Below are 21,812 nucleotides of genomic sequence, written 5' to 3' on the forward strand. Positions count from 1 at the left end.
AGTAAAAACGTAATTTTTTAATTTAACAAAATTATTAAATTTATTTAACTAATTTATGGTTGGTAAAAAATCTCTGCTAATTTAAGCTACACCTTTAGTTACAAATTTATTTTAGAGGTTATAAGATAAATTATCTTTAACACTCATCAATGACATAAAAAATAATTCAGCGTCAAGTAATTTTAAATCTTAAAAAAATGGGTCAGATATTTCGCATACACCCAAAGAAAAACCTCAATCAATTTTAATAGAGAAATTTTATCAAGGGTTTATGATAATGTTTTATTAATACGAACAAAATAATTATTCTTATAAATAATTATTGTTCAAGACAAGAAAAAAAATTATCATATTGATAAATATATCATAGTTTCAATAGTAATGATATATTTATCAAATTAAACAATGAATTTATTATATAGATCGAGGTTTTTCTCTGGGTGTACGTGTAATGAAAGTTTTTAACAAATACAAAGCAAGAGACATTTTTGATAAATAGTTATAAAAATGTTATATTACTGTACGAATTTTTGAACCTTATATCAAAATTACACTACTTATGGGTAAATTTAACGTGTACATTTATGTATATTAAAAATATTACACTGACGAATTAGAAATTTTAACAGTGTGGATTGTACGAATGAGATTAATTATAACTTGGATATTTTATTTTAGTTTTTGATTGATAAATATGTTTTTATTTTTTCAGCCTCAATAGGATTAATGCAAAATGTAGCTGATATTAATTATTGGCGATGTGTAATGAAACGTTCAAATCAATGTCCAGATTTGGATATCAAATTTTTTTTGTACCATAGGTAAAATGAAACTCTTAACTTTTTTGTATATTTTATAATTTATAATCATTGTCGCGCTCGGTTGATGTATCAGCGCTTTTAAAACAATTACTACTTTCATAATCTAATGAGTTCAATGGATCACATAATAATATATGAGTTTTTAGTGACGGAAAACGGAAAAAACTAATAGACCCGAGAAGTAAAAATTCACTTCGATACAGTGGTTGGGATCCTAACAAAAAAAATGTCCTTATTATACACGGATTTAATGGAACAGAAAGCAAAACTCCTATGACGATAATAAGAGATGGTTAGTAAACATAAACTATGATAATGTCTGTAATTACTTGTACTTAATATTTCAGTATCACCGAAATCTTTAAAAAGAATATAATTTAATAAATATTTTGATAACGGTTCGAAAAACTCGTATGTTAATAATAACATTATTTTTACTAATTTGAATTTTATGTTACATTTGACCTAAAACGGCAAATTAACTGAAAATAAAATCTTATACTTATTGCAAACCGTTAATATTTTGTCTAGTGTTTTTTCTATATAATTAAACGATTAAGTTAATCTCACTTTCTACGAGACCAAATATAATAGAATTAATAGTATTCCCGAACAGTGTTTCTGAAGAAAATATTATAGATCTAAATTACGACAATTATTTTACTAATTTTTTTAATAACTTTTGTTATAGTAGTTGTATACTCCAATGGTTTTATAATTATATACCATTCGAAGAGAAAACTTTCCTTCTACTTTATGTTATTTCGATATCATGTAACATTTTATCTATAGTAGTCACTCGAAATGTATAAAACAAAAGTTTAAGCACGTTTTTCTGAGCTCTCTTGACTTATTATAATTCGTAAATTTTATTTTCTACTAAAAATGTATTTTTAATATATTATATTTATTTTTTAATATAATACATTTATTTGTGAGCTGCACTTTAGTTGAGTTTCACCGTCAGCTATGTCTGTTCGTGCGCGTTGTTTTCTTTCTGTGATTTGCGTACTATTCGTAAAATCGTAGCAGATACTACACTGTCCACGTTCAACGTGACAAACAACACACTCTTTGTCCGGTTGATTCTGTTAAGTTGGTAGACTTTCGCGATTGTTAAAATGTCTTCAGTGTCTCAAGTAAAAGTAAGAACAAGGGGAAATTGACTTTTGAAATCTATTAAGAATACATATAATCGTTTATAACATACAGTGATTATGAACTTTGAATAGTAAATCATTATGAACTTTTGTATTTACTCTGATTTCATGTGTAGCGTTTCTAAGGAGAAAAGACCACAATGTTTTTCTGATCGACTGGGAACCGCTGACCTTCTTTCCTTGCTACCTCTCTTCACTGAGCAACACGAGGTTAGTCGCCCAGTGCAGCGCTCAGTTTTACGCTCATCTCACTTATTCTGGAGCTTCCGCATACGATATACAATGCGTCGGACACAGTTTGGGCGCTCACATATGCGGCATGATGAGCAACCATTTGACTCACAAACAGCATAAAATCATAGGTTTGTTCTCATATTTAAATTTTAATCACTAAAATAATTATGCATAATTCACTCTTGGGCTACAATCGCAGGTTTAGTTTACACAATTTCTTTGAGTTACATGTCAATGGCATGTACAAGAAAATACTTCAAAACCAAAAAATAAATTAAATTCTAAATCATATTTGTGATTAAGTATAAGAATAGTTCTATTATTTATACATCATTAGCACGTGTTTGTGTAACGATGTAAAATATTTTTTTCTGTAGGTACATGAAACAAATGTTTGATTCAAAATTTACACATTTATCTAACAAGTTTTGATTCACTCGTGAATTATTTTTTTTTTAATGAAAAAGCATAGAAACTTGTTACATATCATTTATCGCTATTCATTTCATATATAATATTAACTGTGGTAAACGTACTTAAGATTTTATGAACAATTAATGTCATCGTAAATATGTACAATGTGCTACGCATCGGTAAATATTTATATATAATGCTTAACAAGCTTTAACTGCAGTCAAAGTGATGATAAATCATGCGAAACAAATAATTTGTGTGAGCCATCACGTATGAATAATTGAAATGAACAAGAAAGCAAAATTATTCCTGCACATAACTTAATGATATACTTTTAAGTAATCAATTAATCTTGTCGATTAATTACTATTAAAAATAATTTTTCGATAGTTGTTATTAAACAGAAGCTGTATGTATTTACTATCTTAAATTAGTTATCCTATTCATTCTAGTCGTATTTAATTGTATAGTATTTATATCCTTTTGAAAGTTTCCATTAAATAATGTAATATCTACTTGTTTTTATTATTGAAATGGATGCTTTAGTTATTTTTTAAAAAAAAAGCCCAATAATTTTTCATTTTCATAGGACATTGGTTTTTAGTTTATTTAATATTAATCATATATTTTCTGTTAAGTTTTTCATTATTCAATATTGTAAGCTATAATTTAATTAAAATTTTGAGAGAGGGAGATAAAAAAATTCAATAAAAAAATCTATTTAATCTTCTATCTCAATGTAGAATATTTTTTATTTTTTAAATCAACATTTTTTTTGTTGTTTATATTTCTCTACTTTTGGTGTCATTTCCGTTCAAGTGCAATTTTTTGTAGGTTTTACATCACAGACAAAATATTGTCTACTTATTAGTTTTACTTAAATAGTAAATTTAATATAACTTTTAACTTAGTTCGTGTAATGAAATAGATATTTTAACTCATTGAACTTCTTTAAGTAATATAATTTTTTCGAATAAAAAAAAAAACACCGATATCACCAGACTCCAAAATTACAATTATTTCATCGATAGTAGAAAAAAATAAAAAAATTTCTTCTACAAATTTCCGTAAAATGTATATACATATACACAGTGTTCAGTATGTAATGAAACGGGTATCTATTGTTCTCATTATTTGTAACAATCGACATGTTTCCTTACTTTTTGAACAGACACTATATGTTATATAAAGTTACATCATTAATGTTCAATTAAAAGCTTCACATCTTTTAAGCAAATGGTTTATTCCTTTTCAATTATAACGGATTATGATTAAATCTTTGATACGTTTTTCGAAATTCTATTAATATAAAAACGATAATCAACTGTGCTGTCATGTAATGGAAGAAAAAAACATATTCAAAAATAAGTGCCAAATGGTTAAATATATATATTTTTTTTAATTACAAAGCTAAAGTTCCATGAAGTAAATGAAAATTTATAGTTTAGATAATTGCATTGTCGTTTAAGTTTCCGCATAATTGAAAACTAACAATTTCACCACTATTAAATATCGTCTGCTTTTATATACAGAAGTATATATTAAAAACCTGTTTGAATGATACAAATCACACAAAAAGTCGCAATAGGTGAATATAAAATAGGATATATATGTATTATTAAAATTGTATATTTATTTTTAATATAAATATACAATAAATATTATATTAAATTATAGGTTATAATTTCTAATTTGCTAATAGCAAATAAAAAAGTTATTGTATATAAATACCTAATAGTATTCGTCATCAAGTCAATGGTCGTTAGAAATTTGTTGTTGTTTGGCTTTAAAAAATTCTGTTGTATAATAAATTCTTACTGAAATTAAGTTCCTTTCTACATCCACTAAATATTTTCACATTATTTTGCATTTTCTTATTATTACAAATAATTATTTATATTTCAATACGATTTTTAACGACACTATAATTAAATTGTTATTTTTAAACATTACTTAAAAAAATAATTCAAACATCATAAAACTATAACATTTAACTTTACTTTTCAAGTGGCAATTTTAATTTTATATTTTTAGTTTTATGTGAACAGTAGAAAGTCTACAAGGCATTATTGGCGTAAAAATATTTTTACTGCTATGTGCTTGTAGTAATTTGTCCCCTAAAACAATTGTGAAAAAAATTTTTTCACAGATACTTTCTTTTTTTTTTCATTTTGTAATCTTCAATCCGGTTTTTTGTTAAACTGTGAACATTATATACTAAATTAGGATATCTAAATAACGCCGCACTGCCTGGTGAAATGACTTAAAGTCTGTAATATCAATAAGTCTATGCCATTATTTGACAAATTGAAATCCAAATCGTTTGCCTGTGATCCTAATCGTAATAAATTTTATAGTGAATGTATCCTAGTTGCTTTCACCGTTTCATCAAAATTTAAGATATACGCGCATAACTCGAATGATGTTTTCTGCTCTCGAATAATATATCTTTTAAACGTAATCGATTTAGTTTGATATTATGGCAAACGAATGAAAAATATTAAGCGCATTAGTCTTAGAAAGTTCTATTAGTTCAAACTATGGTTGTGGTTTTACAAGAGTACTTGTTTGCCGTTTAGGTCTGGATCCGGCAAGACCTCTGGTCGACAGGTACGGAACGAACGAGTTCCGTTTAACGAGAGACGACGCCAACATGGTCCAAGTGATACACACCAATGCTGGATTCCTCGGAGAAGTTCCTCAAGTGGGGCACGTGGATTTCTGTGTCAACGGTGGTCGTTTACAACCCAGCTGCATCAATGAACCAAGAAACATCCGTAATAAATATTGCTCGCCCTTTACACAAAACGATCATTTAGCAGATCTAAGATGTAGGGTCACCATTTATCAAGTATAGAGATCAGTAGTTAAATTTTATTATTAGTTGAATGATTGCACTTAGGTATATGTAACTAGATGATAGAAACACAATTAGTAGATTGTAATCACATTATGTTGAAATCGTGGATAACTTATAATGTTGTAAGTACACTAACAATATCGCATTTTAGTTCAATGTTTGTGTTATTGCTTTCAAGTAATTTTACTTTTTATTTAATAGTTTTATTTAAACTTCCTAATGCCGCGGTTGGTGTGATTAAAATTAGTTTATTGAAATGTTTAGAAAATGAGTAGTTAAATAAAAAAATATTTGAATGGTGGCTTTTACAGTACTTAAGAAATGCTTTTAATACTCGATTTCTTTTTCATAATATTTGACCAATTATAAACTTGTAAATTTTGTTTACGCTGTTTAGGCCGTGCGAGATGCAGCCACTTTTTAGGTGCTTGTTTTTTTGCTGCAACCGTTTCAGAAAAAGGCAAACGTCATATGGGCGTACCCTGTACAACTAGTTGCCAACCTTTTCCTAAAGGAGTCATTAAGAATTCTCTTGTATCAATGGGATTCCATACTCCAGAAAGGTACAGTTATACTAGTTATTAATATTTAATTGTCTACGCATTATCAATGCAATTCATATGGCTAGAAAGTTATTGATTTTTAAAATCATTGTATTGCAGGTATAATTTCTAACTCAAAAATCTAATTTCGAATTTTCAAAATTTCAATATTTACTGATTTAATAAAATTTGTGCAATCAAATTTTATTTTGCTTACCTAATAATTAATGTTATCGATTTAAACTATTTAAATTTAAGTTATTAAAAATATTGTTGTTTTCCCTTCTGAAATAATTGGAAAATAATGTTCCTTTTAACAAATTCATTTTAATCAACTGAACCATATAAGATTTAATGACTTTGATATAATCATAACAACTTTACAAGTTAAAAAAAAATTTTTTGTTTATAAATTTTTGTACATTTCTATGGCTTCTTAAAAGTATGAATTTCTACGGTTTCTTAAAAAATGAATTTCTAAGGCTTCTTAAAACTTATGCATTTCTATGGCTTCTTAAAAGTGTAAATTTCTATGGTTTCTTAAAAAATGAATATCTATGGCTTCTTAAAAGTATGAATTTCTATGGCTTCTTAAAAGTATAAATTTCTATGGCTTCTTAAAAGTATCAATTTTTATGGCTTCTTAAAAGTTTGCATTTCTATGGCTTTTTAATGTAATTTTATTCGTCTAATCATTTATTTATTTTATTTTATTCTTTTTTTAGTGCTCGTGGAACATTTTGCATTCAAATGAGAAACACAAAATCATGTCCATTTGATTAAACTTAAACTTAAAGATTTCTATAAAATGAAAAGCTAATTATTGAAATGTTAAATATTTATTTAAAATGTGATACTTGAACAAAACGTTGTTTAATAAATTATTTAAAATATAATTTTGCTTGATTGTTTTTACACAATTTTCTATATTAGTGGTATAGAAAAATATATCCAATTTATTTATTTTATAATTACTGTGAAGTGAAGTCTATGTTCATTCAAAATACTAATAATAAATTAGAATTTATAAAATAATAAATACTAGTAACAAAAATAATATCAGATCAACTATTAATATACTATACATATACATAAATTTTATTTTTTTAAGAACTAGTGTCTCAATTTTGATCAAACTAATATACAGTTTTATGTGCATAATTAACATATTTTCAGTAAAATAAACATATATAACAATAGAGAATGAGACTAATTACATTAATTATTAGAAGATTAATGACTAATTAAATTCTATTTTTTAATTAAAATATTAATATCTTATACAGAGTGTTCGATAAGTTTGGAAACACCGATTTTTTAGAGCCGCTATTGATTTATTTGAAAATGTTCCGGAATGTCTGACAACTTTAACCTATATCGAAAAAATTAAATCATCACTCAACTGTTTTACTATGTAAATCGGCTGTCAAAATAAAAATACGATAGCACAGTGGGGTCACGGCACACTACAGACGTGGCATAGTTGGGACAAGTATAGATGATATCTGACAGTAATTAAAATCACTGTTATAAGAAACGCTTCGATGCAAATTTGTAGATAGTGTTTAATTCTAAGAAATTGTTAATAATTACAAAAGAAACATCAAATCCTATTTCCTTAAGTATATCCTAATTATAGTAATTAAATTTAGTATGAAATTAATATTCAATAATTTAATATTGTAATTTATAAGAAAAAAATTATAAAAATAATAAAGTAGTAGTATATTTAAAAAAAAATTGTTTCTATTCATTTATTTTTCGAAAAGTATGATAGTTTTAAATAAAAAAAAAAGTAAAAAATTACCGGTTTTTAAATTTGTAATTTTTTGGAGATTTCAAGGGAAATTTTTCAGGGTAATGTCTTAGACTAGATAAGATTTGTGATCTTTTGACGTATCGTTGAAAGAAATCAGTTCGGTGAGAGCTAAGAAAAAGTGGCAATACACAAAAAATAAATAAACACATCATAGTAAAATTAATACCTTCTCAGTTTTGCATAGAAGTTAAAAATTAATGTATTTTTAATTAAACAAATAATTTAACAAGCATTTAATAAATTTTAAAACATATTTTGAAATTATAAATATAAAAACTATTGTTAAAATATTAATTGCATTGAAGAGTTTTTTATAGTAGTAATGTTATTCAATGTTCGATATTATCTTTACTTGTTCCATTGTGTCACAATCTACTGAGTTTTTTAAAATATATTTTTTGATTTGATGTATTTTTACTATATTGTACAACAGTTACACAAACATACTTATGATTCCATAAACAGTAAAATATTTAGAGGGACTAGAATAATTTAATTTAATTAACCAGAGTTATTTACATTATTAAAAAATAATTATGGTTTATTATAACATCAGGACCACCAATATTTACTTATATTATTAAATTATTAATACATTAACAATAATAATGTATTAATTAAAATAAAAAATATATTTTTTAATTTCCTTAACTTTCTTTTTAAATGATTTTGACACAATATTAAAAATAATTTATTTCATTGTTAAAATCTAAATAAATGTTAGATGAAATTTTTTATCTATTGTAATGTTAATAGTCAATAATACACTTTGGTGTATTATTAGAAAACATATCAATAAAATTGCATATGTAGTGGGAAAAAACTATATATCAAACAAATTTATAATCTATGTCAAATACTTATTTTGTGTATATTACAACAATTTCTACAAGAGTAAATAAATTAATTATTCAACAAAAATTTTAAAAAATATTAATTCAAGTGAGTTGTATATTAGAAAAAAATTTATTTATTTTATGTAAATCTTCAGTTACAAAATGCATTCAATAGATATATTTTTAACAATTTTTTAAAGTAGCTAAAATATAAAATCACTTTACAAGACAAAAATAATTAAAATTTACAATATTTAATTATGCATAGTTTAGTTAGTAAAATGCATGTAAAAAGAAAAACATATAATTTAAAATTATTAAATATAAAAATAATAAACATTTGTTAGATATATTAAATTAAATTTTCAATACAACCATCAATAAAAAAATATTAAAACCAAAAACTCTTGCAATAAAAATAAAGGCCTGTTTATATATACATTTTATAAAACATATTTTATGATGGAAGACTACATGGGACTACTTATGCATATAACTTGTTTATTAAAACTTTTATAGGAAAATTTAATACACCAAGTTAAAATTTAGTTTCAGTACAAAAAAATTATTAGCAAAAATATAATTGAAAAAAATCAATTAATAGTCAAACTAAAATTTTAATGAATTTAAAAAATATTTTTTATTTTGTTAATATATATATATATATATATTTCAACACTTAAAATTTGAATATAAAGAAGTGATTCTTCATACAAAAAAAAAAACTAGTTCAAAAAGGATCTATACTCTACAACATAATATATTGTAACAAATTGATGTAGTCCAGATAGAATAAGTTATTTACTTACAATTACATTTTATAATTAAACTAAGTGGATTTGATGTTAAATAAAACATTATTAAACTGGTTTGCTAAAATTTTTAAGTTTTAACTATAAAAAACTATTAAAACTAAAAAAAATAGATTTTTTTTTAATTTGTGAAATATTTCATAAATATAGTGCAGTATATATCAATAAAAATATTGAAAATAATAATAAATATGAAAGACTAGCTCATAAATAATCTTACAAATAATAATTTATAAATTAAGACTAATAGTTTATACAAATGTTTACAATAGAAATTTAATATTTTATACACTTGTTTCCTATTGAATAACTAGTTAATAGTTAAAGCTTTTAAAAGTGCTAATTTAGTTTTAACATCTTTGAAATTGGGCCTTCTATCTGGTAATAAGTCCCATGCCTAAAAATAAAGTAAAATTAGTAGTAAATTTAAATAAATACTTCTTATTAAACATTAAACAATTTAATTGTTCTTACTTGTCTCATTATTTCATAAATTTCTGGAGGGCAACATTCAGGAGCTTCCATTCGATAACCTTTTTCTACATGTTTCACAACATCGATTAATGGCTAAATGTTAATAAAAGTAAAGGAATTAGTATTGTAATAGAAGTTAATAAAATCCAATAAATATTAAAAATTAACTATAATGAAAAATGTACTTTTAGTGGAATAATCCTATATAAATATACATAAATAAAGAGTAGAACAGATCTAACTGACCACTTATATAACTTATAATCCAAATAATATTTTACACTTTTTTTTAAATTAATTTTTACAATATATATAAGATTATATTAAAATATAATATAATCCTATGTATTATTTTTCGCAATTATAATAAATATTTTGAATATTAATTTTTGTAATAATATTTATTTTAAGATTTGAAAATAGCCATTTCATGGTTAAGTTTTAAAGAAAAATTTTGATATCAAAAACTCTTATTTTATTCAGTAGTTAAGTTTATAGAGCATTTTGAAGTTTGTTCAATTTTGATTTTTTTTATGATTTTATTTATGTACTATACAGAGTGATTTTTTTATCATAACCCACTCAATTACTTACAGAATAATAATAATATAAAAATTTTTTTTTATTACTATCTTTAGTTACACATTATTCTTGAATTATTAACTATGTAATACTTTTTAAGTTCATCCCTTATGCCTTGTAAGGGTGTCAACTTTGTTTTTTTAAATGGTAACACATATTTTTAATTTAATAAAATGTTTGAGTTTTTAATTTAATAGTAAATGGCATTTGAATTTTTAATATAACTTTATTAGCTTATTAGATATAAACATTTAAAGTTTCAAAATTTTGAGTTAATATACATGTATAATACACATGGGATTGTAAATACAGGTAGCTAATTGGATTTTTATGACATTGCTGTCTCAGTCACGGATTGTTTATTATCAATTATGATTATCAATAGATATACTTTCTGTATTGTCAGTTAGTGTATTTATAAACTCATAACAATGTGCCTTACTACAATTGATAATAACAATGCTGTGTACCTGCTAATATCGATGTTATAAAAAACCAATTAGCTACCTGTATTTGTAATCCCTTGTGTATTATACCTGTATATTAATTCAAAAATTTGAAACTTTAAATGATTATATCTAATAAACGAATTAAGTTATATTAAAAATTCAAATGCCATTTACTATTAAATTAAAAACTCAAACATTTTATTAAATTAAAAATATGTGTTACCATTTAAAAAAACAAAGTTGACCCCCTTCCAAGGCATAAGGGATGAACTTAAAAAGTATTACATAGTTAAAAATTCAAGAATAATGTGTAACTAAAGATAATAATAAAAAATTTTTTTTTAATTATTATTATTCTGTAAGTAATTGAGTGGGTTATGATAAAAAAATCACCCTGTATAATATAAACATTAATATTTTCGAACTAAACAATATAGAGTATATCTATAAACAAGATATATCAAAATATGAAACACAATAGTCAAAACTTACTATTCTAGAATATGGGACTCTGCCAAAAGAGTATATTTCCCACAGCAAAACACCAAAACTCCACATGTCTGATTTATTGGAAAATATCTAAAAAAAAAATGTATTCTTTTTTAATGCATTATAATTAATTAGAAAAAATTCTTTATTGATTATTACTCCTTGTCTGAGAGCTTCAGGAGCTGTCCACTTAATTGGTAACTTGCCAGCATCTACTGTATAGTTTTCTTCACGTGCTAATCCAAAATCTGCAACTTTTGCTACTCCTGTGTCAGATATAAGTACATTTCGAGCAGCTAAATCTCTATGTACAACTTTTCTAAATTCTAAATATTCCATTCCACTACATGTATCTCTAGTAAAATTGAGTGAACAAATAAGTAAAATAAATAGAATAAAATAAGTCCTATTACACAAAAAATAACATTTATAAAAATGTCTTACACAGCAAAATTAATTTGATCTTTTTTAGTAACATGGAGACGACCTCTTGAACGTAAATATTCAACAAGACTTCCTTTACCCATATACTCAGTCACCAACAAAAGATGTTTTTCATTTAAAACAAGACCAAGAAGTTCCACTAAATTTTCATGTCTCAGGGATCTAAAAAGTTTAAATTATATATATAATTATGAGTGAATAATTAAATTCAAATTATAGGAAATATAATTTAATAATATTACGTCATCAGTAAAGCTTCTGTCAAAAATTTTTGCGCTTCAACACTAGAATCTTTTAACATTTTTACGGCAACTTTTTCTCCTCTGTACATTCCTAATAAAACATCTCCAAATTCTCCTTTTCCGATTGTTTCATTCAACTGGATACAATTTTAAATAATTTAGAATTGTAATACAATATAATATTGAGATAGAACATTACTTGTAATTCATGTTCTTGTATAACCCATCCTGCTTCAATGAAGGATTTTGTATCAATGCAATAATCTTGCTTTCCTTTTTTAGGTAGACTCTTAGTTAATTGAGTGCATAAACCATCAGCATCATTTTCATAATGCTAAAATTGATATGAAATCATAAAAGTCATAAAAAAACATTTAATTCCACTATATTATATTTACTTCTACAAGTTTTGATAAATTTTCAAAAAATTCTTCATCATCAATTGTCAATTGATTGTCCTTGTATTTCACTCGATAATGTTCCACTTTCCCATGATAACATACACAGAGTGTATAATCTCCAGGATAATTTGTAGATTCTCTAACTAAAAATAATCCATTTTCTTTAGGTGTAAGTAGATCTTCTGCCATTTCCCTTGATATTTTACCATGAAACCATCTAATCATAAATTAAGATACATAAAATATATTTGTTAAAAATTTCTTAAAACTATAACTGAGAGATGAGTACTAAACACTGTTTTTCAACAAATACAATTTACAAGAATTTATTATCCATGATTCTTTTTTAGCGCTGTTAAAATAATATTATACTCAAAAATAGTAATATGCATTAAAAAAAAAAAAAAATTGTGTTATCTTATGAAAAGAAATTGAAAAAAGAATCAAAATTTAAAGTACATTAAGATTAAATGTATTAAAATTAACTCCAAGAAAATTCTATTCTAAATTTTAAACATTTCAATGTCTTGTTTTGAAAGATTAATAATATTGATTGTGAGAAAAGAATGCAAGTTTATTTTAAAAATCTATTTAATGACAAATTTTCAACAGTTTAAATATTTTTTTTAGATATTTCTATTAAATATAAAATGCATTCTTAACAAAATTAATTCAAATTCTGTTTATGTATATTTTTATTTTTAAATAAAAGTTATTGAATAGTATTTTAATTGTAAATAGAAAAAATTGCATGATTAATCTTACGGCATGGTATTCAGTTTAACTTGAGCTTTGCGCTGCAATGAATTCATATTGTTGTCATCTTTTGAGTGGTGTATTAAAGATGAAAATGTTCCAATGTTTGTAACTGGTGATACAGGTGATGTACGATCGCAATATGAATTTGTTACTATCTTTTGAGGATTGGTTCCAAACTAATAAAAATAAATAATAATTATATTATAACAATTAAACTAAAAACAAGTTTAAATATCTTACATGAGTTCTCCCTGTATTCTGAAAACTGTGGTCCATTTTTATAGTATGTAATGAATAACTCACCAACAATCATTTGATTTTCCCTATCTTTGACAAACCATTGAAAAAGTATAATAGACAAATAATTGATCTACAAAAACAAAACAACAGTAATTAATAATAAAAACAAATAACAAGAAACTAAAAATGTAACTATAACAATAGTTATAGGAGTGGTATCCTTAGTACTATTTTATATGATTCATCACACCCACTATTGTAACACATACTTTAAAATTAAAAATTTTCAAAAATTATTATAATAGGAAATAATAATAAGTTTACTGATAAGATTTAATAATTGTAATCCAATTTAGTTTAAAAATTTTTGTTTATACATTGAAAGTTATTGAAGTGAGAAGCCAGCATTAATATTATATGTAATATAACATAAATAATATATGTAAAAAAATGCAAATTACCAAAAATTATGAAGTATTTCGGAGGTAAGAATACTTCTAAGAGCAAAATGAATAAAAAAACAAATTTTTGTTGTATTAATTTAAGTAATTAAAATAAATTAAATAATAACAGAAAACTTATAATAATTACAGACTAAAATCATGTAGATGGCAATTTTTACAAATATTTTAACGCGTAATACGTATTTCTTTAAGTATTATTAATGTGTTGTAAAAAAAAATATATAAATAATTCAATATAATAACAAAATTTAGCTAATAGTCCACATTCTGTGTAGTGAAAATAATTAACATAATATTAAGAACACCTAAGTAAAACACATATTAATTATGATAATCAACAATTGATAACAGTAGTAAACATAGAAAGCAGTTGATACAAAATAAGTGGTAACACTGTAGTAGTTATTAAATTCATGTACTGTTATTGATGACTATGACTATGTTTTACTGCGAATAGTATGAAATCTATTTGACATTATTTCATAAAATTTGTGATTTTACAATATTCACACAAATTAAGTAAAATAAATCTCATTATCATTGAAATTCTCATTACCGTGTATCATAGAAAGCATGCTTGCTGAAAGGGTTTCGGCCCTCATAGAAACATTTGTAGCCTCCGCAAATAGACTAATACTCAATTTTTGGAGAGAGAGAGGAAATAAAGAAATGTAGTAGAAAAGTGTACTGTCAAATTATTTCTCTAAATTTATAAAATAGAATATAGGACTATAGCTCATACAAAAGAACTTTTCAAGTTACGTCCATGCTCATTATGCTCGATTTATACAATAACAGTAATATAATATTACATTGTATATTATTAATTGTTATTGAGAAAAACGCTCGCTGACGTCAACGTTTTACGACTTAAGGTATAAAATTTTCACTAGACCCGCGCAAAAACATTTCTGAGATATCATAAAAAATTTTAATCAATCCATTCATTTTTTACCGTTCTACGACCTTTTTTTCATACACTTAAAAGACGCCACCCGAAAATCTTTACGAAATGTGAACAATTTTTTTTTGATTCCCAATTTTACGACGGCGATCTATACGTGCCGAGGAAGCGCCAAAAATTTGAAAATCCGATCAAAACTTTGGCCGCTACGAGCGTTTGAAATTCATAAAATTTTAAATATTTTCTCTTATAGAATTTTTATGATTTTAATAATTAATTGTTTAATATATTTGTTACACTGATTCTGATGTAATATTTTTTCTGCGTAACACTTATCGTGACCGCCGTAGTTGAGGACTCTTACCGAAATCAGCGGCCTACTTATGAGGACAGGCCAAAGAGGCATACGCACCGAAGGCGCGTGAGTTTTGTAGAGCTTCAGGTCGGGGGCGAAGACCAAGCTAAGCAAAATCTAATGCATAATACAGAGATGTTTTATGTTTAAATATTTTGATAATATTTACCTCTAGTTCAGATTGCAACAACTCTAAAAATAAAGTATGTATAACTACTAAATATAACTTATATATGTTTGTGGCACAACTTATCGCTTACCTGGGGTTTAATCTAATAAAAAAAACATTATATAAATGTTTGTATTAATTACATGAACTTAAAATGTATATTATGAAGGAAGACGACATTATCTATCTATTGTTATAAAAAAACCTAAATTACCGTCTTGGGATAGTAGATAGAAGTTCTACTAATAAATATTTATTATTGGTTTAAATTAAACTTAAAAATGACAAACTTAATTAAATTGGTATATGATAAATAAGCAAAATTATTTTTTTTTTAATCACGGGCGCACACTTGTCGCTAACATGTTTCACCCGTTTATTCCTATGAAATGTAGTGCCTTCTAAGAGAAGTTTTTATTTTAAACATTTTTGAGTCATATTATTTTTTTTTTTTGTGATATTGCTACAAATATAAAAAATGTTACAACTGAACCGGTCTCCTCTAGTTAAATACTTATTGACAATAATTTAAAAATAAAAAATACTTCATAATTTGATAAATTTATTTGAAAAAAGTAGCACAATAAGGTCTAATATTAATTATAGTAATTAAATTTAGAATTGAATTAATATTTAATATTGTAATTTTTACGAAAAAATTTTAAAAGTAGTAATTACTTTTATGACATACGTATATAAAAATTGAAGGGCTTAATGCAATACTTAAAAAAAAAATTGTTTATTACTTATTAATAAATTTACTGGTTTTCAAGGAATTTCCATGAGAGACCCAAAATATACATTTTTAAACCCATTTTTGCGCCGATTACAAACCCGTAATTAATTTTTTTCTATTATCTCATTTTTGAGATTTTAACCCATTTTTCTTGTCCTTTAGATTTTATTTTTATAAAAGTTTATAATTTAAAAATGTTTAACTTTGTTTAACATCATTTAATAGAGAGTTTTAAAAATATTTACAGTAAATTTATTGGTAATTATAGTAAATTTTATGAGAATTCGAAAAATCCTATTTTTTAGATTGATATGTGATCTGGAACTTATATAATTACTATTAAGTAAGTTATTTTTTTAAAAAATTAGAATCAGTTATAGCATTGAGTTCTTCAATTTCTTCGCAATGAAACATTATTGAAAGATTTAGAGATATAACAACCTAGTTAAATATTCAAAATAGTTTAAATTCAAATAATCTAAGACACATCACATAAAAGAGTTAACTGTTGCATGTTTCAAAAACAAAGACTATCGAATATTCTTCTGAAAATTCAATTCATTCGTTAAAGATATAAAATCATTCCATTTAAGAAGACATCATAATTTCAAGGGCCTAATTTTCTGTGTTTTTGCTTTCACCAATCAATTGTAGATCTTAATAAACTATCGATATTTTTAAAAACAATTTTTTACTTATTAAACTGATTGTTTCTACAAAATAATAAATCCATATGAATTTTTATTATCATAAAAGTCGTTAATGTATACTTGAATATGTAATTAGTCATGTGTGGTAAAAAGTCTATGGAAAATTAAATTAAAACTTATTACGTTTATTATTTACATCTTTCACCGAGTTAATTTAGAATATCAAATAATGTGTAGCGGTGTTGAATAGATTCATCTAATCGAAATAAGTAACACAAGAAGAAAATCAAATTATTGAAAATAGACTATGATCGTTTCTGGTCGGTGTTTTCTAATCCGATTTACACATATAAAAAGGTCGTACGTTGAGCGACGATCCATGTAACTAGAATTGTGCATGAATCCCTAGAGACTACATCATACACGCGCCTCTTGTTCACACTTATATCAGTCTTTTCCCAACACCCTATAGTTAATTTAGTTTGAACAATCGAGATGTACGAAGGGGAACAAAGCAATCCAATCGTTATAGACACTGCATTTATACTTGCGAGTGGCAATAAATTTTCATCTAAATTGCTTATAATAGCATTTTTAACAACTTTTTTTACCTATAGTGAGGTAAATTTTGTATTAAAATTATAAAAGTATCAATCATGGAATATTAAAAAAATCATTAAAATAAATTTCTGACTCGAAGTGGTTGAAAACTTCTCTTCGCCTCTCGCCACTGGCACCTATCATATTGATATCAACAATAAATTTGTATAATCATTTACAATTCATTGGTAAATACTTAAGTTGTAACAATGGTTGAAGCATTGACGACACAGTGATAACCGTTTGGTTAAAGGGAAAAGGCTCAGGTGTTTGTTTTGCAGATTCCATTATATGCGCAGTAAAATCCTCTAGCCCCAGACGGGACTTTTAGTAAAACATTGGTTCCACGAATTTTGCAAAACTGTAAAAACTTATCATAAGGAAGACACTATTTAAATGTGTAACAATATTACAAATTATCATCGAAAATATTAAAATGATTGTAAGTGCTGATTTAAATCGTGAGTGATTTAAAAAGTTTAATTTTAAAGGAAAAAAGTCATTTTCTTCATGATTTTCTTAAAATTAGTTGTCATTTAGTCATCTATAAGTGTGTTTTACTACGTTGATAATTTATTTGTTACTTTAAAATATTAACTTGACGTTTATAGCTATATAAGACTTTCTAGTATTTTAAAATAGTTTCTATCTATTCAACCATAATTTGATGAATTTTTGATAAGTTAATACTTTTGTTCGGGTCAACTGATTATTAGAAAATGTTTATATTTGTGAGAAAGTATTTTATTGACTTTCAAAGTTGAATTTTGATAAATAAACAATAATTTAATAATAATAATAATAACAAATTTATTATTTTCGCATCGAAATACAAATAAGTATAGTACACTATTTTATAAATAATTTTTAATTTTCCGGTGGAAAAAAATAAGTACATAACAAAAACACAAAATTCATAGAAATACGAGAAAAATAATGGTCAATTTCACTAAGTTTCCAAGAATTGGTTTAAATACATAATGTAACATATAGCTAGCCTAAGAATTTCTATTTTCGATAGTTTTTTATCTGGTGGAATTGTTGGCAAAAGTTTACGTAACTCGCCAAAAGCCACATTAAATGCCTCTACCCTAACTCTTTCACGAGTTGCATGGGCCATTCTGTATTTTTGTGTAGCTCTTCTCCTTCTCCTTCGTTCTTCTCTTGTTAATGTGGCCATCCCAGGGACTACATTTTTATCGCGACTAAAAATTAAAAAATATTAATTTTACATTATAGAAATAATATAAAATAATACCTACAATTGCAAAAACTACCAATTATTATTCAGAAATACTATACTTTTTAGTCTTTAATTCTAAGTGTTAATCATTTATAGTAATGATTTTAGTTATCATAATTAACTTACAAAACAAATTTTGTGTAAATAACACGTTAATTATTTAGAATTAACATCGAATTCTAAGAGAAAAATGATAATAAATACCTTTTTTTTGACATTGAAATTCGACCATGATCATGATCTGGAAGTGTGGAATCAGCCATGGAATACATTCCGCATTGTAAAAAATCCATTCTAAATAAAAATATACATAATATTTAAGTTATAAGATTGTAAAAATTTATAACTATTCTTCGGATTTTCAATTATCGGTTAATCAAAAAATAATTATATCAAACAAATTGTTTAAACATTAAGAGATTATATATACTAATAAAAAAAAGAAGCTAGGATGACTTTATCAGTGAATAAACAGTTTAAAGAGTTTTTCATCATTTAAAGTTCTTCATTAATTTTATTTTAAAAAAATATTTAAATACCAATTAACTTAGACATTAAACTAATAGATATTTGTTCTCTGGAAATATCTCTATAGTAATAATGGAAAATTATTTAAAATTAACTAACACATGCATTTTAATATATAATCTTCTAGTGAAATATAATATAATATGAAAGATTGTAATATTGCTATAAGACTTAGCTTAGACATTTTATTTGTTATAAAACTAATAACATCAACATATTACAGTCAAATTAGATCATTTTATAGTTAAAATTTCAGTGGTGTTCATTCATTAGTGCTGTCACTCTATTTAATGATAGTTGAATTATAGTTTTCTATTTTTTTTTTTTAATAGTATTAATTCTTAATTCGTTTTACTAATTATTATTTATAGTAATTCTAGTATTTCATTTCAGTTCAATAACAAAACCAAACTAAAATTTTAATTACTGATTTGGCATATATTGTCATTTATATATATATATATATATATATATATATATATTATAGTTCCCTTATATAAAAGTAAGAACAACGTATTGATTACATATTAATGAATTATGTATGATAATATGTTATTCTTGGTTATTTTGTAAGGGTGCTGGTTGTATCAAAAACATATAGAATATACATTTCGGTCTCAGAGGAATAAAACGTCGGCCTAGACACGTGTTGAGTACCAAGTACTTATACATTGATGCATATTATATGGTATTTGGTGTGGTTTGATTTTATGATACCCACTTTAGTATAAATTTCAACTTCTAGACCATGTCATATAATAAAAACTTTAGCATATAAATCGAGCAGGATCAATAATAATAATAATGAGTTATACTGCAGAAATATGTTCATTTATTTTTTTAAATTCATTTTCTGAGAATCAATGACGACCTTTTATTTAAAAGTATAAATAATTAGAAACTAGTAAAAATTATGATAATTCAAAAATTATTTGCAAACGATTTTTTTTTTTTATTTATTTTATATTTTTTTTATTAGAAATAGGAGGTATAATAAGATGATAAGATTACTTCCGAAAATATATATAACTTTAAAATATATTATGAGCTACTAAATTATATATAAATAAATAATTACGAAACTCGCAAAAAAATTTAAATATTTACATGTGTAAAGGACCTTCCCAAAAGGTGTATAGAGTTTCCCGTCTACCACAGTCATCTCATACTTTTACTTTCAAGACGGTCCAATTTTTAATATGTCAAAAATAAGAATAATATTAAGTTGAATGGTATATCTTATAAAAGAAATCGATAAGAAGTTCATTAAAATATTAAATATTATATAATAATGGCAAAAAATATCGTTGTTTAATACTTAACGAATTGGTATATATATATTTTTAAGAACTTTTTTACAAAAATTCAAACATAAGTTTTCGAATAATGGAATTATTAACAAGTATTAAGTGTACTTACTTTAGAGGATTGTATTAAAGCTGTTGAACTCACAAATAGATGTCACATTGACTAGAGTAAATTGATAAATGCAAGCTCTGTCTCGTTTTCCCAGTCTCCAGACATGTGAAATAGCGCATCCTTACTGGACCAATGACGTTCAACACGCCCTTTAGAAATCATTATAAATCTCGTCATATGGGCGGAGTTTATTTACAATAACTCATCTCTCATCATTATGATCTGTGTATCAGCTGTACAAACTCTAAATATTCATAAATTATTTTTTTTTTTTAATAAAAATATAATTTTAAAAGTAAGATTCTTTATGGCAATTTTTAATTTTATATATTTCTTGATTTATTAATTATTAAGTTTTTTTTAATTCATCCTTTTTACATTATAAGGGTGGGTTGTACATATTTAAGTAGCTAATAATATAAAATATAGCCAAATTAAGCAAATGACCGGTTAAAATAATAATTATTAAATAATTACTTTCAAAAATTATATTTGAGATAAACAATTTTTTTAATATTTGAGAAGTTAATAACATTTTTAAATATAGATAGAAGGAGAATGACCGCGTCAGGGTAATGAAAAAAACAAAACCAACACTTCACATTCATTTTAAAATAGTTATTACTTCCGAAAAAATGTTTCCCATGTTGTCATCGATCATTCATTTCTTAATTAGTTTATTTTCTATATTATAAGCTAGTCAAATATGTATATGATCATTTAATAAAATAATGTTGAAACCCTTATAAGGTAAAAGGAATAAATTTAAAAAAAACTTAATATTAATTATTAAATTTTTAAAATTTGTACTTTTATATATTTCTTGATTTATTAATTATTCATTAATCGAGAAATATTTGAAACTAGAAAATACCATAGAGAATTTTCTTATTACTATTTTAAGAATAGTCGAGTGAATAAGAAAAGGCTATTAAAAGAACCACCCTGTATTTCGATACCTCAATTTATTATAAGCTATAACATTTTTTTGGGGGAAAGTACAACTTCTTCCTTTTAATATACTTATTGTAATGACATTAAAAGCTGCAAAATGTTAAACATTAACACTTAAATCATTTTTTAATTTTTTTGTAAAAGGGGGTTAAAAAGGATACGTACCCTTTCTATAGAGCTTTACTGTTTGACCTAAAATATAAAAAGTTAAT

The 21,812-nt window shown here is 24.5% G+C and overlaps 4 protein-coding genes across 5 annotated transcripts in view; 2 read left to right on the forward strand and 2 right to left on the reverse strand.

Moving 5' to 3' along the window:
- The window catches only part of LOC126893645 (uncharacterized), a 28,225-nt gene extending 21,298 nt beyond the window's left edge, over positions 1 to 6,927 (forward strand). The window contains exons 8-13 of the mRNA XM_050664045.1: positions 713 to 821; positions 968 to 1,113; positions 2,098 to 2,343; positions 5,209 to 5,460; positions 5,887 to 6,052; positions 6,757 to 6,927. Of these exons, the coding sequence (XP_050520002.1) occupies positions 713 to 821; positions 968 to 1,113; positions 2,098 to 2,343; positions 5,209 to 5,460; positions 5,887 to 6,052; positions 6,757 to 6,814 (977 nt within the window). The 3' untranslated portion in view covers positions 6,815 to 6,927. The remainder of the gene's footprint in view (positions 1 to 712; positions 822 to 967; positions 1,114 to 2,097; positions 2,344 to 5,208; positions 5,461 to 5,886; positions 6,053 to 6,756) is intronic.
- Positions 1 to 21,812, forward strand: part of LOC126893652 (retinoblastoma-binding protein 5 homolog) — a 71,721-nt gene that overhangs the window by 34,734 nt on the left and 15,175 nt on the right. The window lies entirely within an intron of this gene.
- On the reverse strand, positions 8,798 to 14,314 carry LOC126893653 (tyrosine-protein kinase CSK). 2 transcript variants are annotated; one of them, XM_050664062.1, is made up of 11 exons: positions 14,170 to 14,314; positions 13,579 to 13,708; positions 13,345 to 13,514; positions 12,577 to 12,796; positions 12,378 to 12,512; positions 12,179 to 12,315; positions 11,937 to 12,098; positions 11,652 to 11,847; positions 11,496 to 11,582; positions 9,973 to 10,065; positions 8,798 to 9,895 (listed from the first exon to the last, which is right to left on the reverse strand). In XM_050664062.1, exons 2-11 carry the CDS (start codon positions 13,612 to 13,614, stop codon positions 9,809 to 9,811), a joined length of 1,323 nt encoding a protein of 440 aa, XP_050520019.1. In that variant the 5' UTR covers positions 13,615 to 13,708; positions 14,170 to 14,314; the 3' UTR covers positions 8,798 to 9,808. The 2 variants fall into 2 exon arrangements, with proteins under 2 accessions (XP_050520019.1, XP_050520020.1); XM_050664063.1 differs by having other exon boundaries at positions 14,040 to 14,177.
- On the reverse strand, positions 17,958 to 20,857 carry LOC126893667 (helix-loop-helix protein 1-like). Its single transcript, XM_050664079.1, has 3 exons — positions 20,647 to 20,857; positions 18,904 to 18,993; positions 17,958 to 18,661 (listed from the first exon to the last, which is right to left on the reverse strand). The coding sequence occupies exons 2-3, from the start codon at positions 18,990 to 18,992 to the stop codon at positions 18,406 to 18,408; spliced, it is 345 nt and encodes a 114-aa protein (XP_050520036.1). The 5' UTR covers position 18,993; positions 20,647 to 20,857; the 3' UTR covers positions 17,958 to 18,405.

Source organism: Daktulosphaira vitifoliae, unplaced genomic scaffold (genome assembly GCF_025091365.1).
Source record: "Daktulosphaira vitifoliae isolate Bord-2020 unplaced genomic scaffold, ASM2509136v1 Scaffold_1, whole genome shotgun sequence".
NCBI lineage: Eukaryota > Metazoa > Arthropoda > Insecta > Hemiptera > Phylloxeridae > Daktulosphaira > Daktulosphaira vitifoliae.